This window comes from Populus alba, chromosome 16 (genome assembly GCF_005239225.2).
Source record: "Populus alba chromosome 16, ASM523922v2, whole genome shotgun sequence".
Lineage (NCBI taxonomy): Eukaryota > Viridiplantae > Streptophyta > Magnoliopsida > Malpighiales > Salicaceae > Populus > Populus alba.
In genome coordinates this window covers 918,274-935,975 of record NC_133299.1, presented here as the reverse complement: position 1 = coordinate 935,975, position 17,702 = coordinate 918,274, and the positions used below count along the sequence as shown (strand labels likewise).

At 33.5% G+C, this 17,702-nt stretch overlaps 2 protein-coding genes and 2 pseudogenes across 2 annotated transcripts; all 4 read left to right on the top strand.

Moving 5' to 3' along the window:
• The window catches only part of LOC118030946 (probable LRR receptor-like serine/threonine-protein kinase At1g53440), an 80,754-nt pseudogene that overhangs the window by 49,585 nt on the left and 13,467 nt on the right, over positions 1-17,702 (top strand).
• On the top strand, positions 675-4,384 carry LOC118030950 (probable LRR receptor-like serine/threonine-protein kinase At1g53440; annotated as a pseudogene).
• Positions 5,777-8,717, top strand: LOC118030920 (uncharacterized). Its single transcript, XM_035035193.2, has 6 exons — positions 5,777-5,794; positions 6,239-6,386; positions 6,421-6,551; positions 7,360-7,419; positions 8,214-8,282; positions 8,444-8,717. Exons 1-6 carry the CDS (start codon positions 5,777-5,779, stop codon positions 8,516-8,518), a joined length of 501 nt encoding a protein of 166 aa, XP_034891084.1. The 3' UTR covers positions 8,519-8,717.
• Positions 9,897-13,891, top strand: LOC118030947 (inositol monophosphatase 3). Its single transcript, XM_035035216.2, has 12 exons — positions 9,897-10,145; positions 10,267-10,322; positions 10,408-10,458; positions 11,092-11,172; positions 11,307-11,410; positions 11,515-11,599; positions 12,059-12,113; positions 12,216-12,259; positions 12,851-12,919; positions 13,008-13,108; positions 13,181-13,237; positions 13,503-13,891. Exons 1-12 carry the CDS (start codon positions 10,133-10,135, stop codon positions 13,597-13,599), a joined length of 813 nt encoding a protein of 270 aa, XP_034891107.1. The 5' UTR covers positions 9,897-10,132; the 3' UTR covers positions 13,600-13,891.

The window sequence follows — 17,702 nt, the reverse complement described above, 5'->3', positions numbered from 1 at the left end:
TGAGAATTTAAAATATATATATTAATTAACGACTATAGTAAATTTATCCTGGATGTAGGCATAACAGAATCGTGAAGTCACAATGTTGTGTTTTATATTGTTTTGTCAATATTTATGTACGTGAATCTTAATGATATGGATGCATTGGATAAATCCAAACACCAACTTCTTCAATGGTTTGTGTAGGGTGGATAAGGAATTGCTCAATAAGTGGTGAAATCCCCCCGTACATTGGTGATTGGTCAAGGTTAAAAATACCTGTAAGTTTCATTTCCTCTTTTGTAAAAAGATTTGTAGTTCTCTCATGGCTACTTTGTTTCATCCGCTCTATTTTGATTTTGATTAGGGCCTTTAGGCCATGCATAGGAAGTGTTGATGATTTTGACTATGTGTTTTACAGAATCAACTATGCAATAATTGACCATAGCACAACTATATATCAAAATATGTAGGATAACGTTTGCTTTCATTTTATTGATCCTGCAGAGACTTGAGCTTTAACAACTTAACGGGTGGAATACCAGATTCCATGGAAAAGCTGAATTTAAGTAAGATGTATGAAAAGAGATTCCTTGAACTCGATGTCTTATAATAAGATCGTTCTGCCACTCTGTTAAAAAGTACATGGGATGGTTTTTCATACTGGTTTGTTTTTGTTTAGGTTTCTCACAGGAAAATATGCTTAATGGCACCGTACCTTCCTGGGTTACTGATAACATTGAAGACAAGGCGTATGTTATGGCTTTGTGCTCTTTGCTCAGATGGGTTGTTTTCCCTTTTGTAGATTTCCTCAATTAAATCTTGATATGTAAACAATAATGTTGCAGGGACTTGTCATATAATAATTTTGAAATTCCACGTGATGGTCCGAAGAAAGGAGAAGGAAAGCTGAACATGTAATAACGGCAACTTCATTTTCTTCCTCCTTTTTTTTCACTTGCAAGAATATTGTTGTCTATGAAATCCCAACTTCTGATCATTTTGTATCATGTGCACCAACTGCTTGCATTTTGTTCCTACTCAAGCAGTGAACCAAACAGGTATGGTAATATCCTCCATATGGTGCAATTAATTTAGAGCAAATAATCCTGAGCTATTTCTTACAAATGTTGTTTGCTATTTCTAGGAATTCTATACGTGATTTGACAGATAAATGTCGGGGAAAACCAAAGTGTAAGTTCTATTGAGAAGCTCTTAATTTAGCGCAGGACAGATTTTCTGTACTAATTATCATTTTTTTGCAGACGATTCCTTATATATAAATTGTGGAGGAGAAGGCACAGTTTTTTGATAGGAAAGAGTTTGAAGCAGATAGTGCAACATCAAATTATTATTCAGCTCCAAGAAAAAATTGGGCTTATTCTTGTTCTGGAGACTTCGGATCGAAAACTTACGATTCCAGTGATTACATAAAAAACGTGGATTGTGGAGTTTGTGATTCTGCTGCGACACCGTTATACAGCTCAACTCGCCTCTGCCCTCTTTCTCTGACATATTACGGCTTCTGTTTATTTAAAGGAAATTACACTGTGAAACTTTACTTCGCTGAAACTGTTTACCAAAGTGATGAAGATTATTCGAATTTAGGGAAACGTGTTTTTGATGTATATATACAGGTAACCGCTATATTTTTCTGCAGCTTCTTTAAAAAATTTCCATCGTTAAACCTCCACTGTTTGATATAGGGGAACAGAACACTAAAAGACTTCAACATAAAAGAAATGGCCAGCGGCACCAATAAGACATGGAGCCAAGATTTCCCAGCATATGTAGGAGATGATCATCTATTGACTATCCATTTTTTCCGGGCTGGCAAAGGAACTTTCCTGGAGCCAAGATTTTTCAATTCACCTGCTGCACTGTCTCTAAATGGACCCCTTGTGTCAGGCATTTCCGTAACTGCAAGTAAAGAGTTGCATTCTCTTAATTTTGTTGAGCGAAAGATTTCTGGTACACTTTATCTGGATAAATAATTTATTCTTTCTGTCTTCCACTATTTGTGTACAGACTTCAAAGTTGGCGGCAAGAAACTATCTCCTTCACAAATTGCAGGGATTATTGCAGGTTCAGTATTTGCTTCTCTACTTCTGTCGGCTTACATGTGGAAAATGGGCTGGCTGCAGCAAAGCGATTTGAATGGTACCTCTCTATGCTAATCTAAAATCATTATGCACCATACAACCTTAAGAATTCTTACTTTTGATGTTTTTCTTCAAATAGATAAAACTATAAAGGTCCCAGGAGGTCAAGGATCAAGGAGATGGAGAGATTTCACCCCAAACAAAATAATCGATGGTACTCGAAAATTTAGCCCCAAAATGAAGATTGGCGGGGGACGCTTTGGAATAGTATACGAGGTCAGATTTTCTTTTTTGAAACATTTGTTCCTCAACATGCACTTTTTTCTTTCAGAGTTCTGGTAATTGATTTCACGTGTATGCAGGCTGAATTGCCGAACAAAGAGAAAAAATTAGCAGTTGATGAAGATTTCTCCTCGTAATTCAAAGCAACAAGGAAAAGATGAATTACAAGGGGAAAATCCCAACTGAAATCTTTGAAACATGAGAATCTTGTTCAATTATGGGATGGCTATTCAAATAAAGACCTGCATCTGCTAGTATATAAATATATGGAGAAAGGCTCCCTTCAACGTGCGTTGTTCGGTAATACTGCCATCAACCAATTTTCATCCTGCTCTTTCGATTCTCAAGTTTTATCTTAATTTTCACCTAATGCATTGCCTTGCGAAATTCATATAATTGTTGAGAACTATAACATAGGAGTAAATAGAATTCCGTCACTTAATGTTTGTGAGAGCTTCTAATTGTATATTTAAATCTTCTGTTAGTACAAGGATTGTGTACTTGCAAATATCAATAACTTAATATCAATAACCTTGATTTGTAGAACCAAATTCCACAACAAAACTTGATTGGAAAGCTAGATTTGGTATCTGTCTGGGAATAGCAAGAGGTTTGAAGTATTTACATGAAGAGGAAGAGATTGTTCATGGAAACATAGAGCCTAGTAATATTATGCTTGATAACTCTCTTACGGCCAAGTTGTCTGCCTTTGGATTGGCAACGCTTTGTGATGAGGAAGATCCATTTATGACCATCGAAGCAAAAGAGTCGCGGTAAGTATTATGATCATTGATCGACAACTACTTTCATTCTTTTAATTAAGAGCTAATTAACCAATAATTAATCTCCTATTGCAGAGTTTACATGGCACCTGAGTATTCAATGGGAAAAGCAATAGATACTGTTAAAGCTGATGTTTACAGTTTCGGAGTTGTCCTACTCGAAATAGTTAGCGGGACAGTTAGTGCAGAATATACACCCAATCAAGAAGCTAAGTTTCTTCTGGATAAAGTAAGTGTATTTGACAGGATAAACCCTCTTAGTTTTTTTTTTTTTTTTCAAACCAAACATGTTCTGCCAACATTAGATGACTTGTGAATTCTAATCACAGAAGAAGTTCTCTTATGATTTATATCATTGAAAAAGAAGAATAGTAAATTAAATAAATATTTGATATTATATGAAGAGTTTTAAAACAAAGTGTTTTAAAATTATTGGATTGATGGCATAAAATTGTCCATCAAAAAAAAAATCAAAAGATCTTGAAATAATTTATCATGAGCAAAAAATATTAAAAAACAAAAGCTATATATGATCAACCTGCTCTGATACCAAAAAGAAATTTAAAATATAAAAGGATATATATTATTATTCGATAATTTAATATATGTGTTACATTCAACTCATGTGGAGTTTATATAGTCATATAACAAGACCTATAAGTAAATAGAATAAAATAAATTATAAAAAATATGCTTGATCATCTCCTTTAATTGGATGATAGAAATAATTTCTTGATTGCTTAGAGTTATTTAATTCCTTGATTTTTTTAATTGATTAGAAAATAATAAGTAATAATTACTTGATTATTTCATTAATACTGGGAGCTAAGCTAATCTTGCTTTTCAATTGCAGGCAGGTGTTTTGAACGATAAGGGAAGAATCATTGAATTGGTGGACCAGAAATTAGAATCCAATTACGACAAAAGGCAGGCTCTCATTGTTTTGCACTTGGCAATGAAGTGCGTTAATCCGTTTCCTACTCTAAGGCCTAAAATGTCCGAAGTCGTCAATGTACTTGAATGTGAGAAAAGCCCTCAACAGATTTCCCAAAGCAATGCTACTCTATCAGTAAATATTGGAGGACTGTACGGAACGATTTCCAAGCTGATGGAAATAGATCTATTTTCTTAGATAATTGGTAATGTTAAGTTTGATGATGAAAACCTTTTGCCTCCTCTTCTTTATTTTGTAATTACTTTGGTTTAATTATGTGGTGGTGACAAGAGAATATTGATGTGTGTGTAAGAGACTCCATGAAAAATATGTGTGTTTGCTTTGTTGTAATTGAATGCTGGTAATATTATTATTATTGCCATCCTTTATATATAGCCTATATAAAGGATAATTTTATATAGCCTATATAAAGCATAATCTTATGATATTATCTACTTTACAAACTCATTAGATTTACGCAACTACAATTTTAATATTAAATATTGGATCACATTTTATATTGGATAGGGATCCAAAATAATTATGTAGGGATCAATAAATCTAACTTAATTGTAAAACTTATATAAAGTTGATCCGAATAAGATATAAGTTATGAGTTAGAAAAATCATTATAAGTCAATTCTCAAATGTTTTTTTTTAATATGATAAAAATAATATTTTTTTATAAAAAAATTTCTAGAAATTGAGGGCCGAGTATTTACCGATCAGTAGGTTAACTTAAATTTTTTTTTATCAAATCAATTAAATTATTTATTTATTTAATTTAAACCGCTCCAAATTCTGAATTAATTAGATTTTTAGATCAACCCATAGGCTCAATCCAAGTAATAGTATTGTACTGTCTATTTATGAAAAACTCTTAAACTTGGACCAGTTAGATACATAGGTAGATGTAAAAGGTATACTTTACTTTTTTGTATAACGAAAATAAATACAAATAAATTTACTATACATAAACATTAATCGTTTAAAGAGACTTTTTTGGTATAAATATTGCATCAATGTCGAAGCTAAAATGATTGTCTTAGGATACTTTTTATGAATAAGACTAATTAAAAATAAATTTGCCAATGATTGTTTCCAAACCTAAGAAGTTTGAATGGAATAAGTCCCTTTTATTACAATCTGAACTTACCCCATGATATTCCCTGCACATATAGCTGTTAATATTAAATTTTTTAAAATGGATTAGATCGATTACTGGATATTACGTTATGCTACTAGCCGAACAAAAAAAAATTAAGGTATAAAAAAATGTTTAGGCAACGAGTAATATTCTGATAATATTATTAAATTTAGAGAAATGATTTAGTTTTGAATTCTTTTTATTTAATTCAAATTTAAAATCAAAACCATGTTAGATTTAATTTAATACTCGTTGTCTCATCATCAGTTGTCGAACCATCTGGTGGGGAAGTAACTTCGTTCCTCCCTTACTTGGTTTTTTGGAAATGACCCTCTAATAGAGTGAATTTGACAGGTCAAATATTAACCTAAATGCCAGATAAAAACTGACTTTGAAAATCTTTTTTAAAATGACAATTTTTTTTTAAAATTGAAATAATAATATATATAATTAAATTAATTTATTAAATTCATGATCTAGAACTATGAACAATATTGTTTTAAAACCTAGACTACCCGATAAATCAACTTAGACCCAGTTAATCTAATCTATGACTGGAGCCATTCGAGTTGGAAAAAAAAAATCAGCTGACCTTGAAACTTTAGCTGACCTGTTTAACTAACTATCACACCGATGATGAATTTTATTGTTTTGGATTTTTTATTAAAATATTATTTTTAAAACTATAATAAACAATGCTTTTGTGAGACGGTCATAGTGAATTCCCCTCTTTTGTAATTTTTTTTTTATAGTAATAATAATAATAGAGAAAATGAATACGTAAGAAAAAATAGCACTGTACTGTAAGTATTTAGCGGTTTGACACGGTATAATCTGTTTATGCAAGCCCAAAAAACCATAACCGTCGAATCAAGCACACATTTTGACCAAGATCCCATAAAAACCCAATAATCCAAAAGCAAAATTGGTGGCTGAAATCAAGTAAACCGTGAACCCTTTTCGTAGATAGAAGGCAAAATCGCTTTCTTGTGTTTTTGTGGGGTTTATAAAGGGAGGAAAGATAGGAGTCTGCGTGTCAAAACCAGCTGCCGCAGCAGCAGCAGCCCGGGAGGAGGTAGTGGTGAGGAGAGTATCGCCACCGCCACAATCACCGGCGCGGGCAGCGGCAGTAGCGACAAAGGGACATTCTGGGCTGTTGAGTAATTCGAAATCGGGACATCCAGTGCTGTTGAGGAAATCTCGAAGAGGATGAAGGGACTGTCAAAGCGAGGACTCCTGTCGATATAGTTAGACAGACTCGCGATCTTTTAATCTATGCTGATCAGAGTTCAGCTTCTTTATCAGATTCAAAACGAGAAGAGAAGGTTGGCAGTCTCTTTCTTATCATTTCTATATATTTTATGAGTGCTTGTGTTCTTTTTCTGTTATTTTCTTTTAATTAGGTGGATTTTGATTGATTTGAGATTGTTTGGGGTCTGGGTTGCTTTTCTTTTTTTGCTTTGGATGAGAAAGGTTCAATCTTTATGAAAAAATTGCGTTTTTTAGGGTGATTCTTGATGTCTGATTGAGGTTTGGATTAGAGTATGCTATAATATGCTGTGATATTTACATAGATAGGAAGAAATAGTTAATTTGCTGAGTGCTAATGTGATTGCAAATAGGTTAGTTTGCTGGCCAAGTTTAACTTGAATGTGGTTGGGTGTGCTGTTAGAGGAATCTGATATTACTGGCAGTTGGTTGGGTGTAAAGGTTTTAGCCTTTTAGTAGCTTTAGTAGTCAAGGGAGTAAAAGTGGAAACTTTGATTGTAGGTTTGTGAATTAAGTGTGATCTGTGGCGCTATATGTGTCATTGATTTGTTTCAACTAGTTTGTTCACAATAAAAGAATTAGATTAGTGTTGTTGAATTTTGGTGAGTGTAGATGTAAGATTGCGATGAACATGCATTAGGGTTTTGAAGCTTCTGTCAAGCATTTTATTTGTGGAATTCGAATTTGACAATTGTATTTTCTAATACAGATGGCAGAGTTAGCTAAAAATATCAGGGAGTTGAAGTATTTTCTAAAAATTTTATTTGTCTTTATTGCATGTTTATAAAGTTTTTATGTTTCGGCCTTGTATTTGCTATTATAGTTGAAGTGTGAATCTGAGACTTTTATATTGTTTTGTTGCAGGAACTATTGACAAGACATAAATCTACAGTAGCTGAATTTCTTTCTAAGAACTATGATTGGGTGAGTTCTGCTGTCACTTATGTTTAGATGCATACTTGTACAGGTTTATACTTGTTTCTGCTATGGATGCCTTAGGTCATCCCACACACACAAGGTGGTTGATAGGCATGCCCAATCCTCTTGTCTAAAGAATTTTGTAGGCAGACGAGTATTTTGGTGAGAAAATTTTGTGGCTGAGATTAGAGAAAGATGATGTGCAGATTTAATTATCTGGTGATGCATTAATAACACGATATCGTGACTGTGCAATGATGGAGACATAAAGCAGAATCTAAACCAAAATCCTATAAAAGTAAAGGTTTTAAGCTCTAATGGTTTTTTTTTAACACCCAAATTCAAATCCTATATACCTATAGATACATATGTGCGCATATATTGCCTCAGTTATGCACGCACTGACACTGTATAATGGGGCATACCTGATCCTCCATAGTTTTTTCAAAGAATTTGAAGGCCAACAAAAGTGTTAGCCGGAAAACCTTTGGTGAGATTAGAGAGAGACGGTTTGCAAATTTATTTTTCTGGTAATGCATTAATCTCAAAATATTGTGGCTCTGCAATGATGGGGCATATAAAGTAGAATCTATTACTCGACTCTCTGATGAATTGAGCAGCTTTATCTCCTCATTTTTATAGCATTCTTCTTTGCTTTTTTAAACTGCATGTTGGTAGCTACATATCTATGACAAAAACATGAATTGCAACATTCTAAATGTGTCTTTATTTCCTGTTGTGGCCATGCTTGCTAAATGTTGGTCAGAGCTTGACATTGTCTAACTTTGTATGGACTTCAGTTTTTTGCTGAATTTAATTCGAAGCTGCTAGAATCCACCAATTACATTACAAGACGACAAGCTGTCAAGGTAGGGAAGCTTAATTATATCCCGCTCATATATCATTAGAACATTCAATGAAGCAATTCTCTAGGCATCTGAACCTAGGAAAAGGCTTTCATTAAAATGTGCTTTGTTATTGCTATTGATAATTGTACTAATTATTAAAAAGGCTTCTTTAATTGTGACAGCTGATGGGAGATATATTATTGGATCGTTCTAATGCAGTTGTGATGACACGATATGTGAGCTCAAGGGATAAATAGCTGCCCTTGAGCCTAAAGAGTAGTCATGAAAGAGCTTGGTTGTTTATTGTAATCATTTTACATAAATTGTAGCTCTCATAGCCCAAACCTGATGACAATATCATTATCCATCGATCTGTGGTAAAATTACATGTATTGAAAGGAAGAGAGAAATAAAGAGACAAGAATCGAGTTCAATCCAATACTCGGCTTTTAGGAACCCCGTTAGAGAGCATGTTCATGTTTTTGTGAACCATGTCCTCAATTGGAAGCCGTCATTATTCAGCTTCACCGTATGTTCATTCCCCATGGTAACCCACTTGAAGCCATATAGGTCTCCCTCTCCATATGTACACATACTTCATATGTACAAGTTACGAGTCCTTGTTCGAGGGAGTGCGGACGTAAAGTAGCTATAACTCTAGTCAATGGTATTAGTCTGAACCTGGTCTCAAGTGAGGAGAAGAGGCAGCAGTCGCATGTTACTAAATTCCCACCGCCATTAGGGGTCCTCCATGACACCATTTGACCGTATACAGAGTATCAAAGGACATTCCTCAGCAGAACCTCCTGAGGAGGATATGATAGGAAGCTTCGTTTGGTGGGCCACAGGGTAGAGAATTCACACCAAAATGCTTTTCTTCTTGCCAGGAAAGGAGTCATTTTCTTTATTATTAAAGATGAGGCTTCCATGTGTGAGTCACGACTCACGAGTGAACATCACCAGCATATTCCAAGCATCTACTTCAATTCCAAAACCAGAATGTTCTCTGCTGCTATCACTTTTTATCCCACTTCTAAGATCCGGTTCAGTATATAGGCTAACCTCATAATCCGAGTTAAATAGGTGGAACAACCTATTTTTTTTTATAAAAAAAATAATGTTATTTCAAATTTTATTTATTAATATAGATTAATCCATCCAACTGGTAACATTAACCTTCAACTAAGTTGATCCTCGATTCGTTACTGTAACTATGTTTTTATTGCCATAAAAAGGAGATGCCTTTATCATCCGAATTTACTTTCCACCATAATCATTTCGTATTCTCACGGTATCTGATTTTAATGCTTTCATCAGCAATCACTGAGTTTGATGCTAGTTTTTTTTTTTTTTTTTTTTTTTAAAGAAATGTAAGATTTTAGGTATTTTCGTTCTAGGAAAACTACAAATATACCCCCAGTTATTAGGGAGGTTTCAATTTGGTCCCTATCTTCCTAGGCTCACCAATGATGCCCTCCATCATTCAAAATTGAGCAAAACTCTTTCCCCATCATTTGGATGTTAATATTTTCTTAATTTCATATGATAACTCCAGAGTAACAATATGACGTCAGGAAAGAGTAGCCATAAAAAAGGGTTAAAAGGACTCAAAAGGCACCATTAAAGGACTTCCTTTTTCACAAGGAATTTGATGCAAAAAGTACACAGACTGGGTGAAAAGGCAGATTCTTCAGCATATATATGAATAAAGAGAGAAAAAAACAGAAATCAAACGGTCCATTTTGTGGTTTGCCTGCTGCTTCCTTTTAGACGTAAAAAAACTCAAGACACAGAGCTTTTCATCACCATCACCTCCACCACAATCTACTTCCCTCTGTCACTCTCTTCTTTCTATATACAAATTTTAAAACATGGCACAGAATGGTAGGACCCCATCAAGTTTTTTTATTGCATTCTTTCTCGTTTTGTTTTTGATTTCTTGGTTCATTTTCAGTGTGGGATCTTGATGATTTTTGCATTTTGTTTTTTATTTGGGATGTTTTAGATTCTCTTTCAGAGTTCTTGCAGACTGCTGTTGAGGCAGCAAAGAGAGCTGGAGAGGTGAGTTATAAATTTTAGATTTTGTTTTTCCTTTTTTAGGGGTCTCAAATTTAGTCTCATTTTCCATTTCTTGTGTGCTTTGTAGATAATCCGTGAAGGATTCTACCAGACCAAGCATGTGGAGCATAAAGGCCTGGTACCCATCTTTGCTTTTCTTGGGTTCTTTTTATCTCTCTTTTTCTTTTTGGTCGTTAATCAAGGTAGTCTTATCTTGGACATTCTTGTTGCATCATGTGATCTTGAATGTAGAGTTTGTGTAGTGCTTAGCAATTTTTTTCCCCTAAAGAAAGGAGAATTGTTGATCAAATGCTGCTAAATAATCTTGAATTCAGATCAGTGATTGATTATATCTGATTGGAAATTGAATTTAGAATGCAAGGGGGAGCTTTAAGATCCCAGTTTGTAAAGCTAATGGAAATAAAGTTTTAATCTTGGCATTGAGGGGATCTTGTTTTGTAACAAAACTGGGAATTGAATTTAACATGCCGGGGGAGCTTTAAAATGGCAATTGAATTTAGCATCAACGTCTGTAAAGCTAACGGTAATTGAATTCATCGTGCATGAGGTGCTAAAATCCTTGTTTGTAAAGCTGCTGGGAAACAAGGTTTTTATCTTCACGCTGAGGCTGAGGTCATCGAGTTTGTAAAAAAATTGAAAGTGGACTGTATCAACATAACTGTGGAGCAGAGGATAAAAGTGCTGTGGCTAAACACACTTCACTATATGCGTGTAATTACTGACAATTGTTTATTTTATTTCTCAATTGCAGGTGGATTTAGTTACTGAGACTGACAAGGCTTGTGAGGATCTTATTTTTAATTATCTCAAACAGCAGCACCCCTCACATAAGGTTAACAACTTACTTTAGTATTTTCTACTTTGTAGGTGATGAATTTGAGGATTATTGATCTGTACGGGGAATATTGTCTCCTAAAAAGTGCCTCTGTTTTTCTCTTGAAAGTTCTCTTTTGCTGGTTTTCTTAGTTCATTGGGGAAGAAACTACTGCTGCCTGTGGTATTACGGAACTGACTGATGAACCGACATGGATAGTTGATCCTCTTGATGGAACAACCAACTTTGTCCATGGGTAAATGCAATATTTTTTTTTTAACATTGTTTAGTGAAGGCAATTTCCTCTTGTTTTTATACATGTAACATCACTTTAATTTGTCTCAACATGTTTGGATGTAGGTTCCCCTTCGTGTGCATTTCTATTGGTCTTACAATTGGAAAAGTTCCTACAGTAGGTGTTGTTTACAACCCAATAATGGAAGAGGTGAGATTTTATAAATTGCATGTTCGTTTTAGGTGGCCAGATATTCCTTTGAACTATAAATGATTAAAATTTTATGTAGAACATGCAGAGTTTACCTCCTTTCATATAGCCTGGTGATCTTCTACATGTATGCTGGATGTTAGTGCATCTTTCCTCACAAAATGAACACTGACCAGTGACCACTAGTTTTCAGCTGCATGGTCCTCTACTCAGATGAATGTCTGCTTTATGATGTTGAGTCTGCCAGTATTTAAATATCGGGAAAATGAGTATCTAGCTATATCTAAGCAGTTAGTCCATCAAACTTTTGTCTGCCTTCTTGAACACTTCTTGCTTTCACTACAGATATGTGGTCGTATATTGTCCCATTTAACATCGAAGTTAATGTTCTGTCAAAATTTTATAGAATTTGAATGTGATCCAGTAATTTGCTAAAAGATTTTGGATTTATAAATGCAGCTTTTTACAGGCGTCCATGGAAAAGGTGCATTTCTGAATGGAAAACCCATAAAAGGTGTCTCTGAGTTGACTATTGTCAGTTTCCATATTTTGATACTTTTGCATGCTAATCTTTCCATGACACTTAAGCAACTGTGTACTTGTGTTTCGATTGCAGTATCATCTCAAAGTGAGCTTGTAAAATCGCTTCTTGCAACAGAGGTATGCTTTTCAGCATCATTTTTGTCTGCCCAAACTTGCAAACTGAGATGCTTTTCGGTTTAGATAGCTTAAACTGAAATGATAACCGGGAATCATTTTTGAAACCTGAGATGAATTGGTGCCCTACTGTCTCATATTTTTTTGGTACAATTCTATCCTTCTAACTGTACATCTCCAATTGATTTCTTATCGGATCGGTTTGAAGGGTGTTAAAATTGCCTTGGGCACAATCAATTTCAGTCTTAACTCCAGATAGTGTCAGAAATGTTAAGTGCTGAGTAAGGGTAGCTTGTTTTAACCCTGGATTGATTTTTCTGGCATGCTAACCCTTCTCGTTTATATTAAAATATTGTTCGTAGACTCTAGAAATCCAACTCCCTGTATTTGAAATGCAGATCTATGCGTTGTGAATGTATTTAGTTTTTACCACGTTGCACTTACAAATACCCTGCAAAAGGAGTGCTTTAAGTTCACCCCTGTTATGCTCTGTGTGGAATCTGGTTAAAACTCCTTTCTACTTCAAACCCACTCCTTTATGTTTCATAAGGAATCGTGTTAGGAACTGACCAAACTAAATTCTTCTAAGAGCAGGCTGGAACAAAACGTGACAAGTCTACTGTGGATGCCACTACGAACAGAATTAACAGCTTACTTTTCAAGGTGAGACCAGAACATGCTGTGGAAGCTATGTGCTTTGGTAAAATGTGTTGGTGTTCTTAAAATTCATATCTGATTATCTTGTTATCAGGTGAGATCCCTTAGGATGACTGGCTCCTGTGCATTGAATCTTTGCGGAGTTGCATGTGGAAGGATTGATTTGTTTTACGAAACCGGATATGGAGGCCCGTGGTACGTATTTGTGATTGATGCAAGAAAAGTTCATCTGGACGCATGATTGATATAATCTACTCTTGAACTCAGGGATGTGGCAGGTGGTGCTGTGATTGTCAAAGAAGCTGGAGGAATCGTTTATGACCCGTAAGTGATGCTATTTATATTTCATCCCTTCCACAACTTAGCTGGGGGTAGTGTGGGATATAGAGAGGATAGTCCCATGCATGGACATGAAAGAACAGTGTTTATCAAATGTCAACATGATTTATTCGTCGTCTTGTGACATCCTCAACTCTGTCATCTGGGCAAGCAATAGGTCAAAGATATTAAGAATATAAGCACATGCTCACATTTTGTTGAGAATATAATGCGTGTTCTAATATTTTGATGGTTGCTATTTCGGCTACAGATCTGGTAAAGATTTTGACATCACTTCTCAAAGAGTCGCAGCTTCAAACCTGCTTTTGAAGGAAGCATTTGTTGAGGTTTTGCAGCAATCAGAATGAGACAATTCAATATCCTTTGTTCTTATAGACAGTAAGTATCTGGTGATGAGCTCAGTCGAAATCGTCATTAAGGCTTAAAGAAGCATCTCTAACTGAGAGAATGGCAACATCAATTTGCTGTGGTTTTTAAACAATGCCTACTTATATGTATACTCTAATTGAGAAGACAACTACCATTGTTGATCATGCAGACCACCATGTTACACAGATTGTGTGGTTTGTATGCCAGTTTTTTTCACTTCTCATTGAGCAAGGATCATGCCTTGTTGAGCCATAGCTGCTTTTTTCTGTCTCTCCCAGTGTTACCTGAACCTATTAGCTTGATTCTTCTCTAAACAGATCTGAATTCCAAATAAGAATTTTGCATCTTTCGTCGTAGCTGCAAAGTTCTCTACAGCCAGAGTTGGCAAAAAGTGACCACAGCTGACTGCAGCAAAATGCAGACAGGGAATTCTTGATTGAATTTATGAATTATTTGAAAGGTTCATGATGCAGACGGAAACAAGAAACAAGGAAGACAACAAACACAGAAATACAGTATTTTGCAGAAAAAGTTTCAATTAATTTTAATTCTAATTTTTATTACTCAATATTTTTCCAATAAAAAGTATCACAACTATTTTATGCTATTTATATATTAGAAAAAACAATTTTAATAAAATTAAAAAACTGTTGAAGCTGATGTTTACAGTTTCGGAGTTGTCCTACTCAAAATAGTTAGCGTGACAGTTACTGCAGAATACACATCAAAATCAAAAGTTTCTTTTGAATAAAGTAAGTGGATGAATAATTTTTTTTTTTTTGTTATTATCAAACAAAATAGAAAAGTATATTTACTATTTAATAATTTGAAATATATGTTATACTCAACTCAAGCAAGATTTATATAATCATATAACAAGAAACATAAAAAAAAAATAGAATAAAATAAACTACAAAAAAATATATTTGATTAGATGATTAAAATTATTAGATGATTAAAATATATTTTTTTCGTGATTAAAATATATTTCAATATTTCCCTAGTAAAGTTCCAGTTCGCACCAGCTTGTGCTTTGACTCCTCTTTATTTGAACTGAAAGCCCTTTTAGCATTCCAAAATATAACATATTTACCTTGTCCTCCTCACAAGTATTTCCCATCTTGTATTGCTTGTATTGCTTTTGGCTACTTTAGATTTGTCTTTCTTGTTCAATTCTATACATTGCTACTGAGGATTTAGATTTCTTCCGTATCTGTAACTGAAAAGCGCCAACTTCTTTGCTTGCTCTTGCTATATTATGCAATCTTGGATTTTGATTTCACTTCCTTATTCATCCCTCTTCATGGATTTTGGTTTCTATTGTTCTGCTATTGATTACTAGGGGCACCCTAGTGCTCTGCCTTGATAAGAGTCCTTAGTTTCTATATATCTTAAAGCTCAATAGATTTCCATATTTCCCCAGTAAAGTTCCAGATTTCGAAATTATGGGCAGTGTAGGATCTAGACGTTTCATTTGTGTACTTTTGTCAATCTTAAGCTTGGTATGTTTATCTAGTGGATTCACTCATGTAGATTGTTGCACGTGTGCGGCGTCGCGGCAAAAATTGTTCCATTTCAAATCTAAATGTAATATCTATCTATATGGCAAATATGGGGAGACAAGAAATTCTTGTTGTTTATCGGTGGAAAATGGAATGGGAGTCGCCATCTAGCATTTTAGTCACTAGAAACCCTAACTGGTCTTAGAGATCGGGTACGGGGATTGATTGCGTAAAGAAAAGGTATTAGCACCCCAAATACGTCTTACCTAAAGTAAGCTGCATTGTTTAATTGTCTGATAAAAAGCTAAGGTGTTATTGTATTTCCAGTTGTTAGTTTGTTTATGGTTCAAGAAAAATCCTCCTTAGTAAGGAGGTCCTTATATTTTCGATTAAAAACCTAACTGTTCTAACGTCTATTTGAAAATTATATTTTTAATATCAGGAATACGTTTTACGTATAAATTCGTAATCCCAGTTACTAAAAAAAGACAAATATTTTTTAGAATTTTTGAAATATTGGCCTAGTTCTCATGGCTCTAACAAACTTGTTGTTAAAGCCAAAGTGCATGCTAATACGTATATTTTTTGAAATTTTCTTTGTTGTATGAAAATATGATATGATGATTTTTTTTTTGGAGAGACTAGGCCGTATACACAAAAACAAAACATTTATATATATATTAATAAAATTATATATAGGTGTAGAATGATTGTAGTTATCGATTTGAAATCGGAAACTAACTCGAAAAATGGTTTAAATTATCAAATTAATTTGAGAGATATCCAAGTTAATTTAAGTTATTTTTAAGTAAAACAACATTCTTTTATTTTATTAAAGAAAATTCTTTAAATTAGCCATATTTAGTTTAATCAAGTTAATAAAATTATTAAAAATATAGGTGAATCAATTTGACTTCACCTAATCAATATTTCTTTTTAGTTTAACATGAATTTCAGCTCGGGTAAGGTTTTAGATTATAAGTTTTTCTAGATCAATTTATCAATTTATATTTAATAACTATATTATAAGATTCAATCTTTATTTATTTAGTAATTTATGGAATCTAGTCATGATAGTAGTTGTTTTATTTATTTAATAAATGACATGTTATAAAAAGATATTTTGGAAAAAAAGAATTTTGGAAAAGCATGTAAGAGAAGGTGAAAGACTCATAAAAAAAAAAAAAAAAAACACTGCTTTTGTAAAAATTGCACTTGCAATTTCAATATATTTAGTGAACTCTGGGAGATGAGAAAGATTAAGAGAATTTTATCAAAAAGACCAATCAATTTAATTAATTAATCCCAATTTAGTGTAATTTATGAATTGTTAAATTGCCAATTCATAAAGATCAATTTCAAATCAATTTTATGAATTGTTAACTTGCAGGGATCTTTCATACAATAACTTCAACGTGACATGTGAAAATATAACATGCTTGGGAATGCAGTATGTAAACATGTAAGGGACGGACCAAACTCCTATCCATTTTGCTTTCTTTTTGACAAATTTATTGACTTTAATAAATCACTCCTAAATATTTCTCATTGATATTTAAAAATTTTCTTGGTTTAATTTCATGATCTTGGTGCTTTTCAGACACCCGACTAGGTATGTGGTACCATAATTTTCTGCAATAAGAGTGATATTCTTGAAGCATGTCTAACAAATCTCTGTGATGAGATGCGGAGGAAAACATGTGGTCGAAGGCGTAAGTTCATTCTTTTTATTAGATGGAGAATTTCTCTCTTCTAATTAATTATACTGGCTGAGTTTCTTATGGTAAATAATCATGTTTGCCCTGAGAAAAAATGCATGCATGAACGCTTATTCACTTATTTAATTTTTAAAGATTATTTAAATTATGATGTTATACAAACATGCATAGCCTAAAGGTTAAGTATCGAAAATTAATATATAAAAACAATTCATGTTTAATTAATAAAATATTATTAGAATTTTATTTTAATTAAAAATTATATTTTCTCTATGTGAATTAAAATTGATAAAACTTATAATACTTTAAAATAATAATAAAAATGAAGATAAATTTTAATGTAAATTAAGGTGAATAAACCTTTCTAAATCGTTGGACTAATCTAAATATGATTTTAGTATTTTAAAACATTATTTATGCACCACTTAGTAACTAATCAAATTCAAATAATTAATTCATGATATTAAAAAATTATTATGAAAGTTATTCAAATCTTCTGATTGAGGCAGCACACCACCTAATTTGTTTTTCGAGTATTTGAATATCAATACATGATAATTGTCTCCATCCTTTGCCAGATCTGATTTTTCCAACCCGTTGCTGCTGTCCCCAAAAGTCCTCATCATCCGCAACGTCTTCTTCCCCATCACCATAGGTGTCCACGTCATCGACCAAATTAACCAAGTCTTCCAATGGTGTATGAAATAGAGCCAGCAATTGGTGTATTAATATCACAGCCAAGACTTTTCATGGGAGAATAGCATAAATAATATATTCTGAATACAAAATGGTGTAGCAATTACAAGCGCAGAAGGCTATATTATTTTTTTTGTTGAAATAAAATATAGTTTAAACAATACC

Coding starts and splice junctions, on each gene's coding strand:
- LOC118030920 (XM_035035193.2), top strand. Junction 6,552..7,359: donor ATTCAAAACGAGAAGAGAAG/GTTGGCAGTCTC, acceptor GTTTTGTTGCAG/GAACTATTGACAAGACATAA. Junction 7,420..8,213: donor TTTCTAAGAACTATGATTGG/GTGAGTTCTGCT, acceptor TATGGACTTCAG/TTTTTTGCTGAATTTAATTC.
- LOC118030947 (XM_035035216.2), top strand. Junction 11,600..12,058: donor ACAACCCAATAATGGAAGAG/GTGAGATTTTAT, acceptor TTATAAATGCAG/CTTTTTACAGGCGTCCATGG. Junction 12,114..12,215: donor GAATGGAAAACCCATAAAAG/GTGTCTCTGAGT, acceptor TTTCGATTGCAG/TATCATCTCAAAGTGAGCTT.